This window comes from Wolffia australiana, chromosome 14 (genome assembly GCF_029677425.1).
Source record: "Wolffia australiana isolate 7733 chromosome 14, ASM2967742v1".
Taxonomy (NCBI): domain Eukaryota; kingdom Viridiplantae; phylum Streptophyta; class Magnoliopsida; order Alismatales; family Araceae; genus Wolffia; species Wolffia australiana.
The window spans coordinates 8305401-8323356 of NC_135848.1; the positions used below are offsets into that span (position 1 = coordinate 8305401).

Below are 17956 nucleotides of genomic sequence, written 5' to 3' on the forward strand. Positions count from 1 at the left end.
AGGAGATGAGAGCGCAGAGAAGGGGGGAAGGGGGGAGAAGGGTCGAGGAGTGAAGACGGTCTAGAGCAGTCCAGGCCTCGTCTAGACGATGGGTTTCTACCGCGGCTTTGAGGGTGTTGAGGAGATGGTCTGAGAGGTGGGTTGAAGGGGGGAGTCTTCTTCTTCTTCTCTGCGGTTTGTTTTTGCCCCAGAGAATGTCTTGCAGTGCGCTTGTGGAGAGATGGCGAAGAAGGGGAGATGGGTTTTGGAGGAGACGTAGCATCTGTCCTTGGAAGCGCTGGTGGGGGAGGAATTGGCTGTTTTGTGATGAGAAAGTTGGGATTTTTGGGACTGTCCTGGGTTGGGTCTTGGAGACAAACTAGGGATCGGCACGCGTCATCTGTCACGTCACGTGTCACCGGACATGCGTCGGATGATGTGATGGTGACGGTTGTAGGTGTCCGTGACAGTGACTGATGATGAAGTGGTCGTGACGGTGAAGGCGACTGATGATGAAGTAGTCGTGACGGGGACGTGACGGTGATGGGTGCCCTGGACACATGACATGACGGAACGGCCATCACAAATCACGGCCATGACGGAATTTCTAATAAGTTAAAAAGGATAGAAAATAAATATAAAATAATTATTTCTAATCTTTCCAGAGCGCTGAGATTTCGCCACGTGAAGTGGCCATTTCGATTTCCCGGCATTTTGCACAGAAATCCCTTTTTTTTGCGCACCAACCAACGCCTCCTAGAAATAATTGGAGATTTACCCCTCCGTTCAAGTAGGGTTTTATTCACATCACCGGTGACGGTAACGTCATCACGGTGACGGGGACATGATGGGGCGCTCTATGGACGGACGATGACGGGAACGTGACGGTTTTTTTGCATATGCTGGGATGCGTGAAGGGACAATGATGTGATGAAAGTTTTTTCACATCACCATCCGTCACGTTTCGTCATCCATTCTGTCACGTCCGGGGCGTCTGGTGTTCCCTACTTGGAGTGCGCTTGTGGAGAGATGGTGAAGGAGGGGAGATGGGTTCTGGAGGAGGCGTAGCATCTGTCCTTTGGAAACAAACACGGGTGGGGGGGGAATTGGCTCTTTTGTGATGAAAAAGTTTTGGTTTTTGGCTGTCTTGGGTGTTTTAAGTATTTTCAAGTGCCAGTCTTTTTGTTCGTTGAGACATAAACAACCAAGAAGAAGAAAAGAAAGAAATAACAAAAAACTCACTAGTTTTGAGGGTCTTTTTGTTTGTTAGTGGTTCTTTTGTTCGTTCTTTCTTTCTTTTTTACTTTCTGGGATGTCTATGTCTCGACGGAGAGAGGAGTGAGCTTGGTTTGATGGGGGCAAAGAGGCGAAGCATCTGTCCTTCGAAACACAAAGAATTATGCTCAGGGAGAACAAGTGGAGCACCAAGAACAATAACGACGTGAAAGAGGAAAAGGAGAGGGAGAGAGAGAATTAAGATAGTTGTATTCTCCCTTAATCGAACCAACACATGTGTGGTTGTATTTATCTCATTATATAGTAGTTAGTTTTAACAAACCTAACAACTATATAAAGATGAAATCCTACCGTTAGATTCATTCCTATATGTGTAGTCCCGACCGTCTGTATTTTATCCTATCTACATGTAATCCTATATTTGATCCTAGCCGTCTAATTTCATAACGAGTATAAGGGGTACGTGTTCATTTCTTACTGGCTAATCTCAAATTAAATCTTATTGGTCCTCATTGAGGTCCCTGCTTACGTGGCTGATAAGGCATTGGCTCTTTTATGCTGAAAAAAATAAGATTTTTGGGACTATCATGGGTTGGGCTTTGATGGGTGTTGTCAGTATTTTAAAATGCTGGTATTTTTTATTTTTTAGTGGTTTTTTTGTTCTTTCTTTTTTACTCTGGGTTTTCTGTGTCAATAAACAAAGAGGAATGAGCTTGGTTTGATTGCAGCTTGGTTTGGTTGTAGCTTTTATATTGTTTGTGTTAGGTTTTTTCACTATTTTTATCTAGCTGTGCAATATCATAGTTTTGCATATCTATTTACATTAAAATAATCATACTCGTGTGTTTTTAACATTAAAATGGCTAAATTTATCTTTAGAATGTTACCCCATTTATTAAGATTTCTGGGATATTTTTATGGAATTTTCCAACATCATGTTTGCAAAGAAAATATTTTTTATGTCAGAATATATATATTTAGGATTTTATTTAAATGGCCATAGAGTTTAAATGTGGTTTGTTGTGATGTGACACATTCACACTGTCTTGAACAATCTATTTTTTTTAGATTGTGTCAAATCATTGCTTGTGGCCAAACTATGGGTTTGACTGATTAATGGATGCCCAAATCATTGGAAAAGGTTCCATTACGGCATTGAGATTCTTGATGCCATAGTATACCAATCAAGATTAACTTTTTGGTGCGTAGGAGCACATGCCAGTGCTAGAAAATTCAGATATTAAATTTTCAATAAATCTGACAAGAAAATGGGAATAGTAGAAAATAGGGAAAGTTTGTTATTAAAATCATGATAAATTATGATGCACGTGGTGATATTGGTTTCATTGAAAAGGAATAAGTTGTGCATGGAACAAACAACCAGGTGCACATTTTGGTGATGTTTGTATCTGGAACAGACAACCAGCGCCGGTAAGCTCCCCCTCTTCTATAATGATTCTTTCCAAACACTCAAGACACCAAGAACAAACTTGATGGATCTCAAAACTCACTGTCTCTCAATCAGCCCGCACAATTAGGAAGCATGTTCAAGATGAATTTAAGTGATCCAGGCCTCTATTTATATATCATATGGTATGGATGGAAAGAGGGAAGGGAAACAAAGCAATGTGAAAATTCCAGCTCAATTGGACTTGTGGATCGTCAGATATCGCTGGTTGAACTTGGAGCAATCCTAGCCTTTGATTTTTTCTCTCTCTTCATCTTCGGCTCTGATGCTTCCTCATTTTTCTGTTTTCGTTTGAACTGTCAAATCATTGAGTTTCCTTGTCTTCTCGTCTTCCACGCTCATGCTTTTTGGAGTCGCCACATGTACCTGCAACGGAAAAAGACAAAATATAATAATTTATTCTATTATATAAATGGATTTTACTTTATCATTTTTGCAGTTGACGTGGTGGTGCATCAACACGTGCCCTTTTTTCATCCAATTAAACATTGGAATGTGTGCACCACGTGTACATGTGGCTCCATATCGTGCTACCGCGTCACCCGTCCACCACTTTGACCATTCCAAAGAGAAAGAGCAGAAAAGTTATTTTTGTCCTTTTCTGCCTAGGACCAGGTAAGCATTTATTGCAAAAAAATATCTCCTTTTTTATTCTTCCACGTCATCAGTGTGCTTGAAAAGTGAAAAGTGATTTATTTTTTTAAAATGCCATTATGACATCGCTTTTCCCGATGCCATAATCGATGAAGTCAAATGATTGGTTTTCATCAATCATTATCTTTAGTTATGATTCATCGCCGTTCAACAAATCGAACGACGACACATGACATCACAAACTAGAAAGATTTACTTTTGTATTAAATAAAATAAAAGCCCAACAATACAAATGAATATATAGTTTGACTTACAAATGTCATATTTTTACGACTTTAATGTCGAAAATTTCCATAAAATCATATTATGACTCAAAAAATTATATTCTTTCAGAATCTGCTGTTAGAAAAAACTCAAAAAATACATAAAAATTACAGAAAATTGAAAATACCATTCTAAAATAGATTTAATCACTTTAGTCTTGATAACATGCATATATAATTATTTTAGTGCAAATAAACAAGAAAATATGGACAGGTTAAGGTACTAAAAATGCATGTTATCAGCACTTTGTTGGCTTTATAGTTCAAATATTGTTTTACTGTTAGTTACTTTGATGTATCATCCTTTTGAAATATCTGCGCAATAATGATTGTGGTCATATTTAATCGTCGGACCATTATGTTTAAAAAAATGGGTTTTCTATTATTATGCCATTCAAGATTTAAGTTTCATTATTCATTTAAATAAAATATCAATGAAATTTGTTGAGGGCCAGTCTAGTGCAATAATATACCAGCATTGGAGTTTGATGAACTTTCATGTTACAGCTGATAAATAAAATACAGAAAACCCAAAGAACACTAGATAAGAAGAGTAATATAGTCAAAGATAGTGTCGAAAAGGAACATCAACTCAGAGAAGAGGATGGCTTTTGACGCATTGTGAGAGTCTCCCTTGCACCCATTGTCTCTCGCCATCCCTTACTGTTTTCTCTTGCAGACGCCCATCCCTGCATGTGTGGAAGTACTAGACATGGTTGTTCTGTTCTATTCGTTTGAAACGAACACAAAACTTGCACAAAAGAACCGCACAGGCCCTTGTTCTTTGTTCTGTTCTTTTTCTTTTCCGAAAATGAACAAAATTCGCACATTCGCTCAAAATTAGACTAAAATTCGCACAAAGCGAACAAAAGAACAAAACACGGGTCTGTTCAATGTTCTGTTCGAGTTCGCTTTTGTTCTGTTCGGAAAACCGAACAGAACGAACAATTCGCACAAATTCACACCAAATGAACAGAACGACCATGTCTATGTGGAACAGTAGTCCCTCGTGCAATCAGTGTTGTCCATCATGCCTCCGTGCGCGCCAGTAATGCCTTGGGCTCGCATAGCTTTCTCCCCCTCTTCTTCAGCCCTCTTTACCTTTGTTTATACCAACTCACCTCACTCTCATTGTGTTTCCTAATTTGCAATGTGAAGATTAAACTTCCAAGTATTCTACCACTCTAAATAATCTGGAATCTTCAAGGCCTCTCCAGAGTATTCATCTGCTTATGGACAATACTAGACTTTCTACAGTATTCACAATACATACAATGTTTGGTATATGAGGGCGAGTTAATTTTAAAAAATTGTTCTTTAAGGAATGAGCATCCAAAGCTAAATGTTAAGAGTTCTAATGAGTTGACCTAAATGGAACTGTGCATCATGATATACCATGACCCACCCCTCTAGAAAAACATCTTCAGTATGGAGTTGTATATCATAATCCTTAAACATCTTAATTCTCTTCAATATTTTTACTTCAGAAGCTCTGTATTGATTCATTTTTGAAGACTGCCCAACGTTATCTCAGAAGTTTTTGGTCGAGTAATGAAACAAATCCATCTAGAATTGGTGTAAGAAATCGTTAAGATGCATGATATCTTGATACCTATTATTTGGATTCAACGCGTGGAAAAAAGTACAAATAAAATACATATGATTGGGAGGAAATACTTGAATCATACTTAGATTTAGAAACAACATCAGCCAACATGCAATAGACTCTCAACACCCATGATACAAAAAAGTAGGAGTTGAAATATCACAAAAATAAGCGAAATTAGTTTGTGTAAAAAAACACTGACAATGTACCCTTTTTGTCTGATCTGATCATGGTCAAATCAAGTTAATGAAGAAAATTTATGAAAGGAGAAGTCCCCAATAGGTCTATTTAAGATTGTTGAACCACTAACAGTGGGCATCTTTATCTGGAACCCACAGGAAGAGAGCTTTCTATTAGTCCCATCACAGAACAATTGTACGGAGAACTAAACTAAGTTGTAAATCAATATTTCCAGTTAAAAGCTAACTTGTTAATCCAGGTTGAAAAATCACTCCTTTAAAAGAACCTGCGAGTGAATTAGATCATGCTTCAGTATTTTGGAAAAAAGATTCCACTTCGGCGACCATGGTTTCAGCATATACGATTTCGGGGCCCTGCAGATCTGAATCTTTGACCTCGGCCTAGACAGAAAAATCAAACATTTTCAAGAAAAAATCAAGATCTATGGATCTTTGAGTTCAACTATATTCATTCCATTGTTTTGTACCAGTATTCCCTTTAAATCTCCAAGTGATGCCTCCAGGCGTTTGCGGCAGTCGGGGATCATCATTCTTGACTCGCCTAAGACATTCTCCTGAGTAATGCAATCATCCAATCGAGTTAGCTTGAGATGATTAAGAGTTAAATAAGCAACTTCAAGGTATTTTTAATGAGTCCCACAATTGATTTTTAATAACAAACGAAAGCTCGTAAAAACATGAGTTTTAATCGGATAAATAAATGGAGAAATACTATCCAAGTTTTTATTAGTCTAACAGGTGACAAACATCCAGTATGAGATATTAAAGACACCTATTGGAACAACGATTTATCTCATCACACATTCGAATCATCCGATGATGAATTCACCATTGTCTCATAACCTTCTCATCAACTGGAATTATCATTCGTCTCATGACAAAAACAGAATACAACGACATAATAGGGAAGCATGAACCTGAGTTCTGGATTTCGTTCCCGTCATCTATAAATGAACCCTATGATTTCTCATAAAAAAGGCACACAGTTCTAAAAATGAGATCAAAATTAAATGTCACGCTAATCACAAAAAATGCAGGGTCTTAAGCCATTGCTGGCCCAAGATTAATCCGATCCATCAGAAATAAAACTTTCAGAGAAATAATGAAGACAAGATAATTCATCTGGGGGTGATTAATAACCTGTTGCTTGAGATCGTATGGGTCAGCTCCTTTTTCTTTCATGCTGGCTGTCTTTGCAGCCTCTCCCTCCACCTCTTTCTCGTAATAATGGAACTCTTTGAGGATCCGTTTGCAAGTACTGCTCTTAATTTTCAAATCCCGAAGTGTTGCCATGGACACCTGTAGGGTTAAAAGAAGCATCAAAATCTCTGACTGATATCGGTAACATACAATTACTGATGCTCAATGAAGAGAAGTAACGTCTATATTAGGCCTTGACATATCGTCAGATGGGAAAAATCCAAGCCCAACTTTCATAAAGATCTGGGAAAGAACCTCCGTAGCAACTTTTAGCTGTTTCTACAGCCAGGAAAGATACCCAAAAAAAGAGAAACAAAATAAGCAAAAACCTCAACACTACATTTTGAGATCAGGAAGAATAACATGCATATCAATGTACTCGGTAAGCTTTGCCAACGATGAGCAGTTCATCATCTGCGAGGGATGTTATCTGCTGTGACAGTGAACCCCAGAACAATGTTGGATCATGGATGAAATAACTGACTTGGACCCGAACAGGTTTACATTAAATTAGGATGATTACGCGACCATATGAACAATAATGATATAAAACCGAATAAAAGTAAACTTCTCACAGCACGATCGTCCTAAAAAGAACCATCTGACCAAAAACTTTATACCTTTAGCTTCACATTGTTAAATTCGCAAAAGTTCATATTAAACTCCTCGTACAGAATACCAAAGTCGTCAAAAGTAGATGAAAGTGTTCAGGTAAAGTTTACCCTTCTTCTAGAACATTCAAACAATAATGAAAAATCACTTCCGGATGCTTGTAGAAATTCCTCCAGAGAGACAAGACGTCCTTTTAGATTGACTGTCGAAGGGATACCCAGTAAACTATCGTTTCCACCAGGCACAATATCAAACTTACGGATTCAGCATCTATAAGGTTCTCACTCGAACTTAACATGACAAGAAACGTAGAAGGCGCCACTCAGCATGTGCGACTGACCGGACAAGTGCTAATTTAAATACACAAAATGATGGCAAAAAGAAGCCTGGAAATAAATCGGAGGGGTGTGGGTCAACCTACTGGTTAAATGTTAGGATAAAAGAGTTGCAGCTTCTTGGCTGGAGGATAGAGATTCTCTAGATTCCGGCGGGGAAAGAGATGACCAGACTCAATCCTAGAGTTCTGCCTTTTATTGTCTTTCTTTCTTAATTTTCCTTCACTCTTTCTAGACCAATACTGCGGATTATACTGCGCCAGATATTACTACTTTTAAAAAGTTCTTGAAAAGATCCTCGTCTGAATTTCTAGTTCGATCTCTGTTCTCGACCAGGATCGCAACAGCATTCAAATTGCAAAATATTCCACTCTGAGTAATAAGGTCATTTGAAATTAAAGAGGAGTCGGTAAGTAGAAGTTTTAAAGAATGGAAAAAGGGGAAGTCTCGTAATAAGGCAGATTCCTTCCTCCCTCCCTTCCTCTCTTACAACCCGAATTATCTTTTTATGAATTTTGAGAATGAAATTTATACATTGTGGCTTGATGCTGTTACCCGAACAAAAACTATTTATGGGTGTAAAGTTAGAAAAACATTTATACCCAAACAAAAAAAATGAAAAACAGCATCATTTTTAAGTAAAGATGTGATGATTGAAAGTAAAATATTTGTGGCTTTATGCAGAGAAGAGTGTTACATGATAACAATTTAAATCAAACCGAACTGAATAAATAGTACATTGGATTTTGCGGAACTTGTCAGTTTTAAAAGAGATGAAGTAAAAACGAAGCAAAGAAGGAAATGAGCAATTATACTCATGCCTACAAGCTAGAGAAGGAAATGAGTCGTAACAATGTTTATGTTAACCCCCTCCAGAAGGCTTTCGGTACAGACCAATATCATGTACGTGGAAAAGACGATTACACAAAAAACAAAATTATCTAAACTAGTAAAGAATTCTTCAAAAAAAATCCAAACTAATAAAGAAAAGTAGAAAAATAACGGAGTTCAATGATACCAAAATGAGGTAAATAAACATAGGTTAAGGCGGTCGAAGACCTAGGACTATCAAAATAGCATTTGCTAATTTTGAGAATCAACATATGATTGTGCATGAGGCAGACGCGTCAACCGACAGAAAATTAAATACCATTACATATAAAGGAAAATACTTTCAAACAAGCCTTAGTAACATTCAAACGTGCAATTAAACTCATAGGTTGCTACCCAAAACACCAATAACTTAGGAGTTACTGGCCATATCGTATAGTGTCATCAGTAAATAGAGGAAGATTCAAAGCTCGAGTGTGAAACTAGGTCTGGTTGGATGCATTTTTAGTGATAACCGAAGATCCAGGATGGGCCTTCATCCGTTTCGATTAGGGTCGCCATTGCTCATCCATGAATAAAATTTCACGGTTGCGATGCACGAAATAACAGCAAGAAAGACGATAAATATAGAGAAAAAACTATTTATTGGCAAATTTTTCAAGATCGTGAGAAGATCTTACGCGTTCTTACCGGCGGCGATCGTCGGTCAAACAGGAATCTTCACCGCGCAGATAGAACACTTGTGAAGAATTCTCGTTTTTAAACACACCTGAATATTTTTATACTTTTAATGTTTTTTTTATTTTTTGCAGTTTTTTAACAAAATATTAGTAAACTTGGTCTAGTTGGTTTAATCTTTTGAGTTCAGTGAAAATATAATTATGGCTTGTGATATTTTTACTTTAAAATTTAACTTATATTTAGGATACTTTAAATAAGATTTATTCAGTTAATGATGAACTCTATGCTGCTCTCTCAGCGTTCATTCATCAAAATAAAGAATTATATTTAATTAGGTTATAATGGTAGTTGGTTATTATGTTTCAAGAAAATAAATACCGTGTAAATGCTCTTAATTTATGCATTATTTAATAATACCATTTTTGGAGGATTTCTGTTATTCACATGGAATTATGATTTTTCTCTGAGCAGACGCTTGTATAATAATGTTTTGTTTTTTATATTCCTTGTTTTGGTTTGTTTTCACTTCTGACAATAAATCAATAATATTTTTATGACAAATATTATGTATTATTGTCCTGTTTGCAGCCTTTTAGAAATAACTAAATAATTGTTGAAGTAAAATGTCTTGAATTTCTAATTGATATTCGTTTTGGTTTATTAGAAGCCTTTTAGAGCAATTTAAAGGCAAGTTAGATAACTTAGTTCATAATGTAATTATATTGCAATGTTTGCAGCATTTTGAGTTTCCCATGGAACTCATATTTATATAGTCAAATCCTTTTAATAATACCATAATCATCAATTCCAGTGACATATATTGACTTTCTAATGGCATTCAGATTATTATTTTGTTTGGCCTTTTTTATAAGAAATATAATAATATGTCAGATGTGTTGACTTTCAAATGCGCTTCGTTTTGTTTTTGAAGTTGCAGTCCCTTAAAATTTTAATTGATGATTTTTTTTGGACCATGTAAAGTATCAAAGAGCTTCATTTTCTTTTATTTGAATCAGTATAAAAGTAAGTTATTATTTTTTGAGATTTTAATGGGATTTTCTTGTTCTATTTGCATCATTTAAACCCTGAGTTAAAATTATTGTTTCTATACGAAACAGAACTAATAGTGGAATTCATAATGTTCTATTTGGATAATTTTATCATTAAGTTAACTATATTTTATGTGAAATACCTGATATTCCAACGAAATTCCTAATGTTCTATTTGCTGCATCTAATGGTATTTTTTTTGCTCTCTTTGAGCAATTTGAGAAAATATAATTAATTTCTGATTATTATTATAGCCGATAATCATTTTTATAATCACTCTCATGAAGTTAATATTGAAGTTATGTTTATTTATATACATATGTTATATATATATATATATAGTCATTGCGCTTGTCTTCTTGAGAGAGAATTAGGAGAAAAATCCCTCTCATTTATCGTCTGATCAATTTATCAGAAACCAGATGGAGGATGCAAATCTTGCTAATTGGAAGTCTTCGTGAATCGGAGATGAAAAGATCTCTCGTATGGAAGAACATTTCGCGGTGATGTGAAGGACCAGTAATGATCGAAGGCCTTCGTGGAAGATTCTCCCTTAAATCTTACCTATATGCATAGAGCCCCGGAATTTCGAGGAGGTAATTGACCCAACATTCGGAAATTGTCATTTGAGATTATGTTTTTTCGATATTGCGGTTCTGCTGTAGTTATTCGGAAACGTTCTTTGAGATTACCTTCGATGCCATGTTCACTCGGCTATAAATGATTTATGTTGTTCAGCAAACGAATTTATCAATCGAAATTCGATGTATGCAAGAGCTAATTATTGATCATCGTAGTTCTGCTTTAGTAATTTGGAAATGTTCTTTGAGATCACCTTCGATGCCATGTTCACTGAGCTATAACCGGTTATGTTGGTTACCAAACGACTCTATCAATCGTAATTCGATGTATGCAAGAATATTCATTATTGATCATTGTAGTTCTGCTTTATTCATTTGGAAATGTGAATTGAGATCGTGTCTTTCAAATTTTCACCAAATAACTTCATATAAAGATAATACGAGGTATGAATATTCATTATTGATCATTGTAGTTCTGCTTTATTCATTTGGAAATGTGAATTGAGATCGTGTCTTTCAAATTTTCACCAAATAACTTCATATAAAGATAATACGAGGTATGAAAGAATGATCTCTCGCTTTGTTTTCTTAGGGATACATCTCTTGAAGAATCAAAGATAGCAGACCAAACATATTGTTGATGACATGTATGTGATGTTAAAAGAGACCGTATTTGATTCCATCGAGATCTTGATCTTGAGATGCAGTCAATATAGTAAACTTAACGTATTGTTGATGACATAAGCTAAGTTAAGATAGAACATATCTGATTCCATGTAGTTCTTAATCTTGAGAGGTAGTCTTTTGAGTCAACAGGTGCTATACTTAATCTCGAGAATGATGGGATATCTCAAATAAGATCATAGCATGGGACTCAAGGACTGGCCTCTATTTTTAGACCAGAGGAGCATCATTATCATCCTTAGTCTCTCTTGAAATTACCCCATCATTATTTAACATTGACCTAGCCTTTACACATAATTAATTCTCACACTTAATGAAATATACTAATCCCAAAATTACCACGATGGATCATTTTAATTAGGGAATTAAATGATAGCTTGCATTTACAATAAAACATATTATTATCTACATAAGAAACCATAACTCGACAATATATGGTAGTCGATGAATTATACCAAAGTAGAGGATCACTCAAGAATGAAGTGGTTGATAGAATATTACGTTAAGAATTTTCAAGTTTTAAACAAGAGAAGACATTGATTTCCAAGATTTTTTGGCCTTAATCACCGATTGCAGGCTTTGAGACATTCAACGATCTGGCTCATGGTGGGTCGAGAGTTGGGATTTGAGGAGAGACAATTATGGGCTAGAGTGGCGATTGATCTTGCAGCAGAAACAGAATACTGATTCTCCAATCTGGGATCCATGATCGTCCTCAATCTTCTGCCCTGCAAAGGAAAGGTCTTCAACCAGTCCAGAAGTTTGCGGTCTGATTTTGGGCGGGCCGGTTCATAGCATTGTCTGCCAGTGAGCATCTCAAATAAAACTACTCCAAAGCTCCACACATCACTCTTGCTCGTGAGATGCCCAGTCTTGAGGTATTCAGGAGCCACATACCCTTCTGTGCCCACAACCTGAATGGAAAAAGCCCCAAAGTTCCACACATTACTTTTTGCATTATCAGGACCAAAATTTAGTGGAAACACAAGAGTTCTGCACCCATCAATGTCAATATGGTCATCAACATCCCTATCAATGTGACCGTCAACGTCTTTGTCTCTTACAATGTTGCCGATGACAACGGTGTTTCTTTGGGTGGTTGTCAGTGAATTTTGACATTGATTATGATGATTGATATTTACAATTATGGGGTATTACAGACAATCAAAATTGTCATCAATGTTTACCAGTCTAGCAACTATTCAATCAAATGATTTTCAGCATATTTCTCCTATCTTCCTCTTCTTGAGAAACAAGTGGGATATTTCTTTGCAACATTGTGCTCAATTTCATATGGGGTAATTCCGCTAAGATATATTCGTTAGTTGGGGGAAGAATTGGCACAGATCAGATGCTCCGAGAAAAATATCGAGAGAGAATTCGATTTGGTTTGACAATGTGTGGTTGGTAAACAAGGATCGGATTTTAGCAACTCATGGAATATTCAATATGATTCCACAGGACCTACTTTGTGCAACAGATTCTACGGCCAAAAAAACCATACTGGCCAACCACCCTAAAATTTTCCCATTCCAACTTCATCGTCAACATCACTGTCAAGCAATGTCAACATAAATGTCCTCACATCAATGTCGTTGGAACATCTATTTTCAGTTTTATGCCATTTGGAATCAGAGAATCATGTGAGACTATGATGATTCTGTGAGCGTTTCACCATCGTCAAATGTAGAAGTTCATCTCCATTTACTTTTTCATGGCTTTTCTTTTTTGGGGATCATATTCCTATTTGGATGATGATTTATTCAAACCTTCTGATATTTTCTTATATGTGTTGGTTTCTTATCTGGCTTCACAGAGGAAAGTCAATCTGTGCGGGGGAAAAACAAAAGAATTGCTTACTGTGGTCGTAACATGTGTGCGCCCATCTTGTGGTCCCATCCTGGCCATGCCAAAGTCTGCCAATTTTGGAGTGAAGTTCTCGTCCAAGAGCACATTTGATGCTTTGAAGTCACGATAGATAACCTGCCCAAGATACAATATCCTTTCTCAACAAGTAATAAATAAACTTCATAGCTTTTAGTGTTTGACGTCAACAACGACGTCAACGAGAGGACAATGACGAGTCAGCATCGCCCTCATGGATAATGTCCAAAATGTTCCATAATAGGCTGAGGTCCAGAAGACACCCTTGGGGCTATAGGATCTTATCATCTTCCAAGGTAAATAGATGTCTATAGGATCTTATTTTAAATTGACCTACCTTACGAAGTACTGATTCATTTGGAAAATCATTGAAGTGATTCAGGTTTTCCTCTGGATTCCTATTAAAGTTCTAGATTTTCAATGTATACAACTTTCACTGTTATTCTGTTCACGGAATAATAGTGATTTGACCCTTTCACTATCATTCTCTGTTTCTTTAATAGAATGCCTAATAATTCCGTCTTGTTGAATCAAATGCTGCATGCATGCATTTTCGTAGTTTTTCTTTGCTTTGCATCCTAAAGAGTTCGGCGTAGACATGGTTGTTTGGTTCCTTTTGTGCGAATTGTTCGTTCAGTTCGGTTTTCCAAACAGAACAATATCAAATTCAAACAGATCATCGCACAGATCAGCGTGCGGTTCTATTGTTCGCTTTGTGCAAATTTTGTTCTAATTTTGTTCGAATGTGCGAATTTTGTTCCTTTTTGTACAAAAAAAGAACAGAACAAAGAACAAGGCCCTGTGCGGTTCTTTTGTGCAAATTTTTTGTTCGTTTCAAACGAACAGAACAGAACAACCATGTCTAGTTCAGCGTCAATGAAGACGAAGACGTGTGGATGAGGACAATGGCCATTATCATCAACATATTGATGATGAATTGGTCATTGTCATCGTCATCCATTCAAGCCAAACACGGATGATAATGAAATCAAAGGAGGACATAAAAGCAAATAGAGAAAAAGTTTAGGATCACCATAGAGGACCTGAACTGGCAATTCTTCATGGAGATATCTCAACCCTTGGGCTACTCCTAGGGCTATCCTTGTTCTTAATTTCCAAGAAAGAGACGGAAATGCCCTTGTGAAGAGATGCTCATCCAAGGACCCGTTGGCCATGAACTCATAGACCAATAATCTCTGGCTACCTTCATCATTATCCTCACCGCAATATCCCAATAAATTCACAACATTTGGGTGGTCCACCATGCTCAGAAATTGAATCTCAGCCGTCCATTCTTTGTCTCCCTGAAATCAAACAGTCGATATTCAATCAGAGTAAATCTCTCATTAGTTTTTTAGATATGGCCACTGTAAAGTAGGCCAGTACATTATTTGTGCAGAATAATCACATAATTTTAGACTTGCGTGCAATAAATTTGAATTTTGATTCACATTTATTTATTTCCTTGATATTTTTGGCTGTCCGAGAGCATTCCTCTTCTCCTATTAAAAGCATTATAACTTTAAGATCCAGTTTCTAATAACTAGTATCTAAATTTTAGTTGTCAGCGATAGATCAAGATCTATCGGTTGGATCAATCACGTTCTCTCTTTTTTCTATCTCATGGAAAAAATAAAATACGACAAGCTTTCTTCCTAAACTTGATGTTTGTTCCGTTGTATTCAAATGTATTTTTAATGGTGAAGATGCTGACAAGTAGATCCAATATTAACTGTTTTGTTTGCACTAAATTTGAATTTCCATTCACATAATTTTTTTCTCTTGATAGTTTTGGCTGCCAGAGAGTATCGAATGAAACATAAAACCTAAAAATATTCCTCTTCTCCCAATTAAAAAATAATAACTTTAATATCCGGTTTCCAATCTCAAGTCTCTAAATTGTAGGTGTCGGCGATCGATCAAGATCTATCGATTGGATCAATCACGATAGATCTTCATGCTCTCTCGTGGAAAAAATAAAATATGATCGCATTAAAAGAGTTTCTTAACTTTACTTTATTCCGTTGTATTCTAGTGTTTTTTAATGGCGGAGATGCTGACAACTAGATCCAATATTAACTGTTTTGTATGGGCTCTAATTCTGTAGCCTGATTCTTGTATAATTTGATGGTAATTTTCTCAGCATGATCAATTCTGAAAACGGAATGAAAACCCAGTACCAAAATTTTACTTCTTCGCAAACCCAGATCAAATCAACGGAGGATCAAAGAGAAGGATGTTTTAAGAAAAACCTGGAGGCTTTCTCTGTTGAGTTTCTTGATGGCGACTTTGATCTTGTCCCTCTGTTTCGGATCGGACGGCTTGATGAAGCCGTAGTAGACGTGGCCGAAGCCGCCCAGCCCGATCATCATCCGACGGCTGAAGCCGTTCGTGGCGCCTCGAAGCTCGGCGAGATGGAAGATCCGCAGCCGTCCGATCTTCTCATCGCAGAGTTCATCGATTGATCTAAACGATGGTTTCTTGTTGATCTCGCAGGAAACGGCGGTATGAACAGATTGAGGAGGAGTTGCAGTGCTCTGTTTCTCTTGCCTTTCATTCGATCTTCTGGGTAAGAATCTCAGGCAATTCATTTCATGCAAACTCTTTCTCTCTCTCTCTATCTCTATTATCTCCACTTTCTCTATCTCTCTCTCTATATATATCAATCTATTAGTCTGTCTGTCTTGAGTAGTGTTTTCCGTGTCATCCCAAATGCCCGCCTTCTTGTTCTTGTGGAAGAAGACCGCGTGGTGAGTTTCTCTCTCTAGCTCTTGACTAGTATCTCTCTCTCTAAATATATATACTTTGTCTTTCTCTCTCTATCTCAATTATCTCAACTTTCTCTATCTCTCTCTATATATATATCAATCTATTAGTCTGTCCGTCTTGAGTAGTGTTTTCCGTGTCATCCCAATTGCTCGCCTTCTTGTCCTTGTGGAAGAAAACCGCGTGGTGATTTTCTCTCTCTAGTTCTGGACTAGTATCTCTCTCTCTAAATATATATACTTTGTCTCTCTGGAGTAGAGTTTTCCGTGTCGTTCCAAATGCCCACCTTTTTGTCTTAGTGGAAGAAAACCGCGTCGTGAGTTTCTCTCTCTAGCTCTGGACGAGTATCTCTTTCTCTAAACATCTATACTCTATGTCTTTTTGTCCCAGTGGGAGAAGACCGCGTCTTAACTTTATCTCTCTAGCTCTGGACGAGTATCTCTCTCTCTAAACATCTATACTCTATGTCTTTTTGTCCCAGTGGAAGAAGGCCGCGTCGTGACTTTATCTCTCTAGCTCTGGACGAGTATCTCTCTCTCTAAACATCCATACTATCTGTCTTTTTGTCCCAGTGGAAGAAGGCCGCGTCGTGACTTTATCTCTCTAGCTCTGGACGAGTATCTCTCTCTCTAAACATCCATACTAAATGTCTTCCTGGATTACTGTTTTCCGTGTCCTTCCAAATGCCCGCCTTCTTGTCCTAGTGGAGGAAGACCGCGTCTTGACTTTCTCTCTCTAGCTCTGGATGGGTATCTCTCTCTCTCTAAAAATCGATCCTACAAGTCATTCTGGAATACTGTTTTCCGTGTCCTTCCAAATGCCCGCCTTCTTGTCCTAGTGGGGGAAGACCGCGTCTTGACTTTCTCTCTCTAGCTCTGGATGGGTATCTCTCTCTCTAAAAATCGATACTACATGTCTTTCTGGAATACTGTTTTCCGTGTCCTTCCAAATCCCCGCCTTCTTGTCCTAGTGGAGGAAGACCGCGTCTTGACTTTCTCTCTCTAGCTCTGGATGAGTATGTATATATCTCTCTAAATATCAGTATATTTGTTTCTCTGTCTAGAGTACTTTCTCTCTCTACCTCTGCAGGCATCTATCTCTTCCCCTCTCTCTCTTTAAATGCTTGTTTATGTTTGTCCGTCTAGAGTATCTCTCTCTCCAAATGCCCGTCTTCTTGTCCTAGTGGCAGAAGACTGTGTCTGGACTTTCTCTCCCTAGCTCTGGATGAATATGTATATCTCTCTCTCTAAATATCAGCATATTTGTTTCTCTGGCTACAGTACTTTCTCTCTCTAACTCTGCATGCATCTCTCTCTCTCTTTCTCTAAATGTCTGTCTTGAGTACTATTTTCCCGTGTCGTCCCCACCCCTCCACCTTTGTCCCAGTTGAAGAAGACTGATTCTTGACTTCTCTCTCTAGCTCTGAACGAGTATATCTCTCTCTAGCTCGGTATCTCTCTCTCTACATCTGGGGTACTGTTTTCCTTCTCCTTCCTGCTGCCCCCCTTCTTGAAGAAGGCAGCGTCCTGTCTTTCTCTCTCTAGCTCTGAATGTCTCTCTCTCTCTCTTCTGGCTTATAGTCCAAGGGGAAGAACACGGCGTCCCGTCTTTCTCTCTCTAGCTGAGTAGGGGTATTGGACCACGTTGTGATATTTCTTCTCGCTCTACCTTTTAGGGTTTAGGGTTTAGGGTTTGGGCTTGATGGACTATTTTTGGACTTACAGAACGGGACTAAACCGACTACTATTTAGTCATCTGTCCATAACATTTCAGTTCGTCAGTTTCGTCATCCATATATATTTCATCATCGTCCCATCCCCCCATCATTTGTCCCATTTTGTTGTTTGTCCATAACATATAATGGAAACCGATGACGGGTGGAGGGATGACTAAATCGACTGAGAGTGAGGATGGCGCAATCTAGAGA

At 37.6% G+C, this 17956-nt stretch overlaps 2 protein-coding genes and 1 long non-coding RNA gene across 4 annotated transcripts; 1 reads left to right on the top strand and 2 right to left on the bottom strand.

Annotated features, from left to right (window-relative positions):
- Nucleotides 1–5449: 5449 nt before the first annotated feature.
- Nucleotides 5450–9143, bottom strand: KIS (tubulin folding cofactor A (KIESEL)). 2 transcript variants are annotated; one of them, XM_078586385.1, is made up of 4 exons: nucleotides 9075–9143; nucleotides 6547–6705; nucleotides 5874–5960; nucleotides 5450–5787 (listed from the first exon to the last, which is right to left on the bottom strand). In XM_078586385.1, the coding sequence occupies exons 2-4, from the start codon at nucleotides 6697–6699 to the stop codon at nucleotides 5689–5691; spliced, it is 339 nt and encodes a 112-aa protein (XP_078442511.1). In that variant the 5' UTR covers nucleotides 6700–6705; nucleotides 9075–9143; the 3' UTR covers nucleotides 5450–5688. The 2 variants fall into 2 exon arrangements, with proteins under 2 accessions (XP_078442511.1, XP_078442510.1); XM_078586384.1 differs by having other exon boundaries at nucleotides 9065–9143.
- A 1341-nt stretch (nucleotides 9144–10484) lies between these two features.
- LOC144711663 (uncharacterized) lies at nucleotides 10485–17306 on the top strand. The gene is made up of 3 exons (XR_013583629.1): nucleotides 10485–10710; nucleotides 13196–15832; nucleotides 16511–17306. It is a non-coding gene; the product is annotated as an uncharacterized LOC144711663 (long non-coding RNA).
- On the bottom strand, nucleotides 11851–16036 carry LOC144711661 (putative serine/threonine-protein kinase PBL19). Its single transcript, XM_078585660.1, has 4 exons — nucleotides 15516–16036; nucleotides 14307–14567; nucleotides 13240–13362; nucleotides 11851–12293 (listed from the first exon to the last, which is right to left on the bottom strand). Exons 1-4 carry the CDS (start codon nucleotides 15852–15854, stop codon nucleotides 11943–11945), a joined length of 1074 nt encoding a protein of 357 aa, XP_078441786.1. The 5' UTR covers nucleotides 15855–16036; the 3' UTR covers nucleotides 11851–11942.
- Nucleotides 17307–17956: the final 650 nt, after the last annotated feature.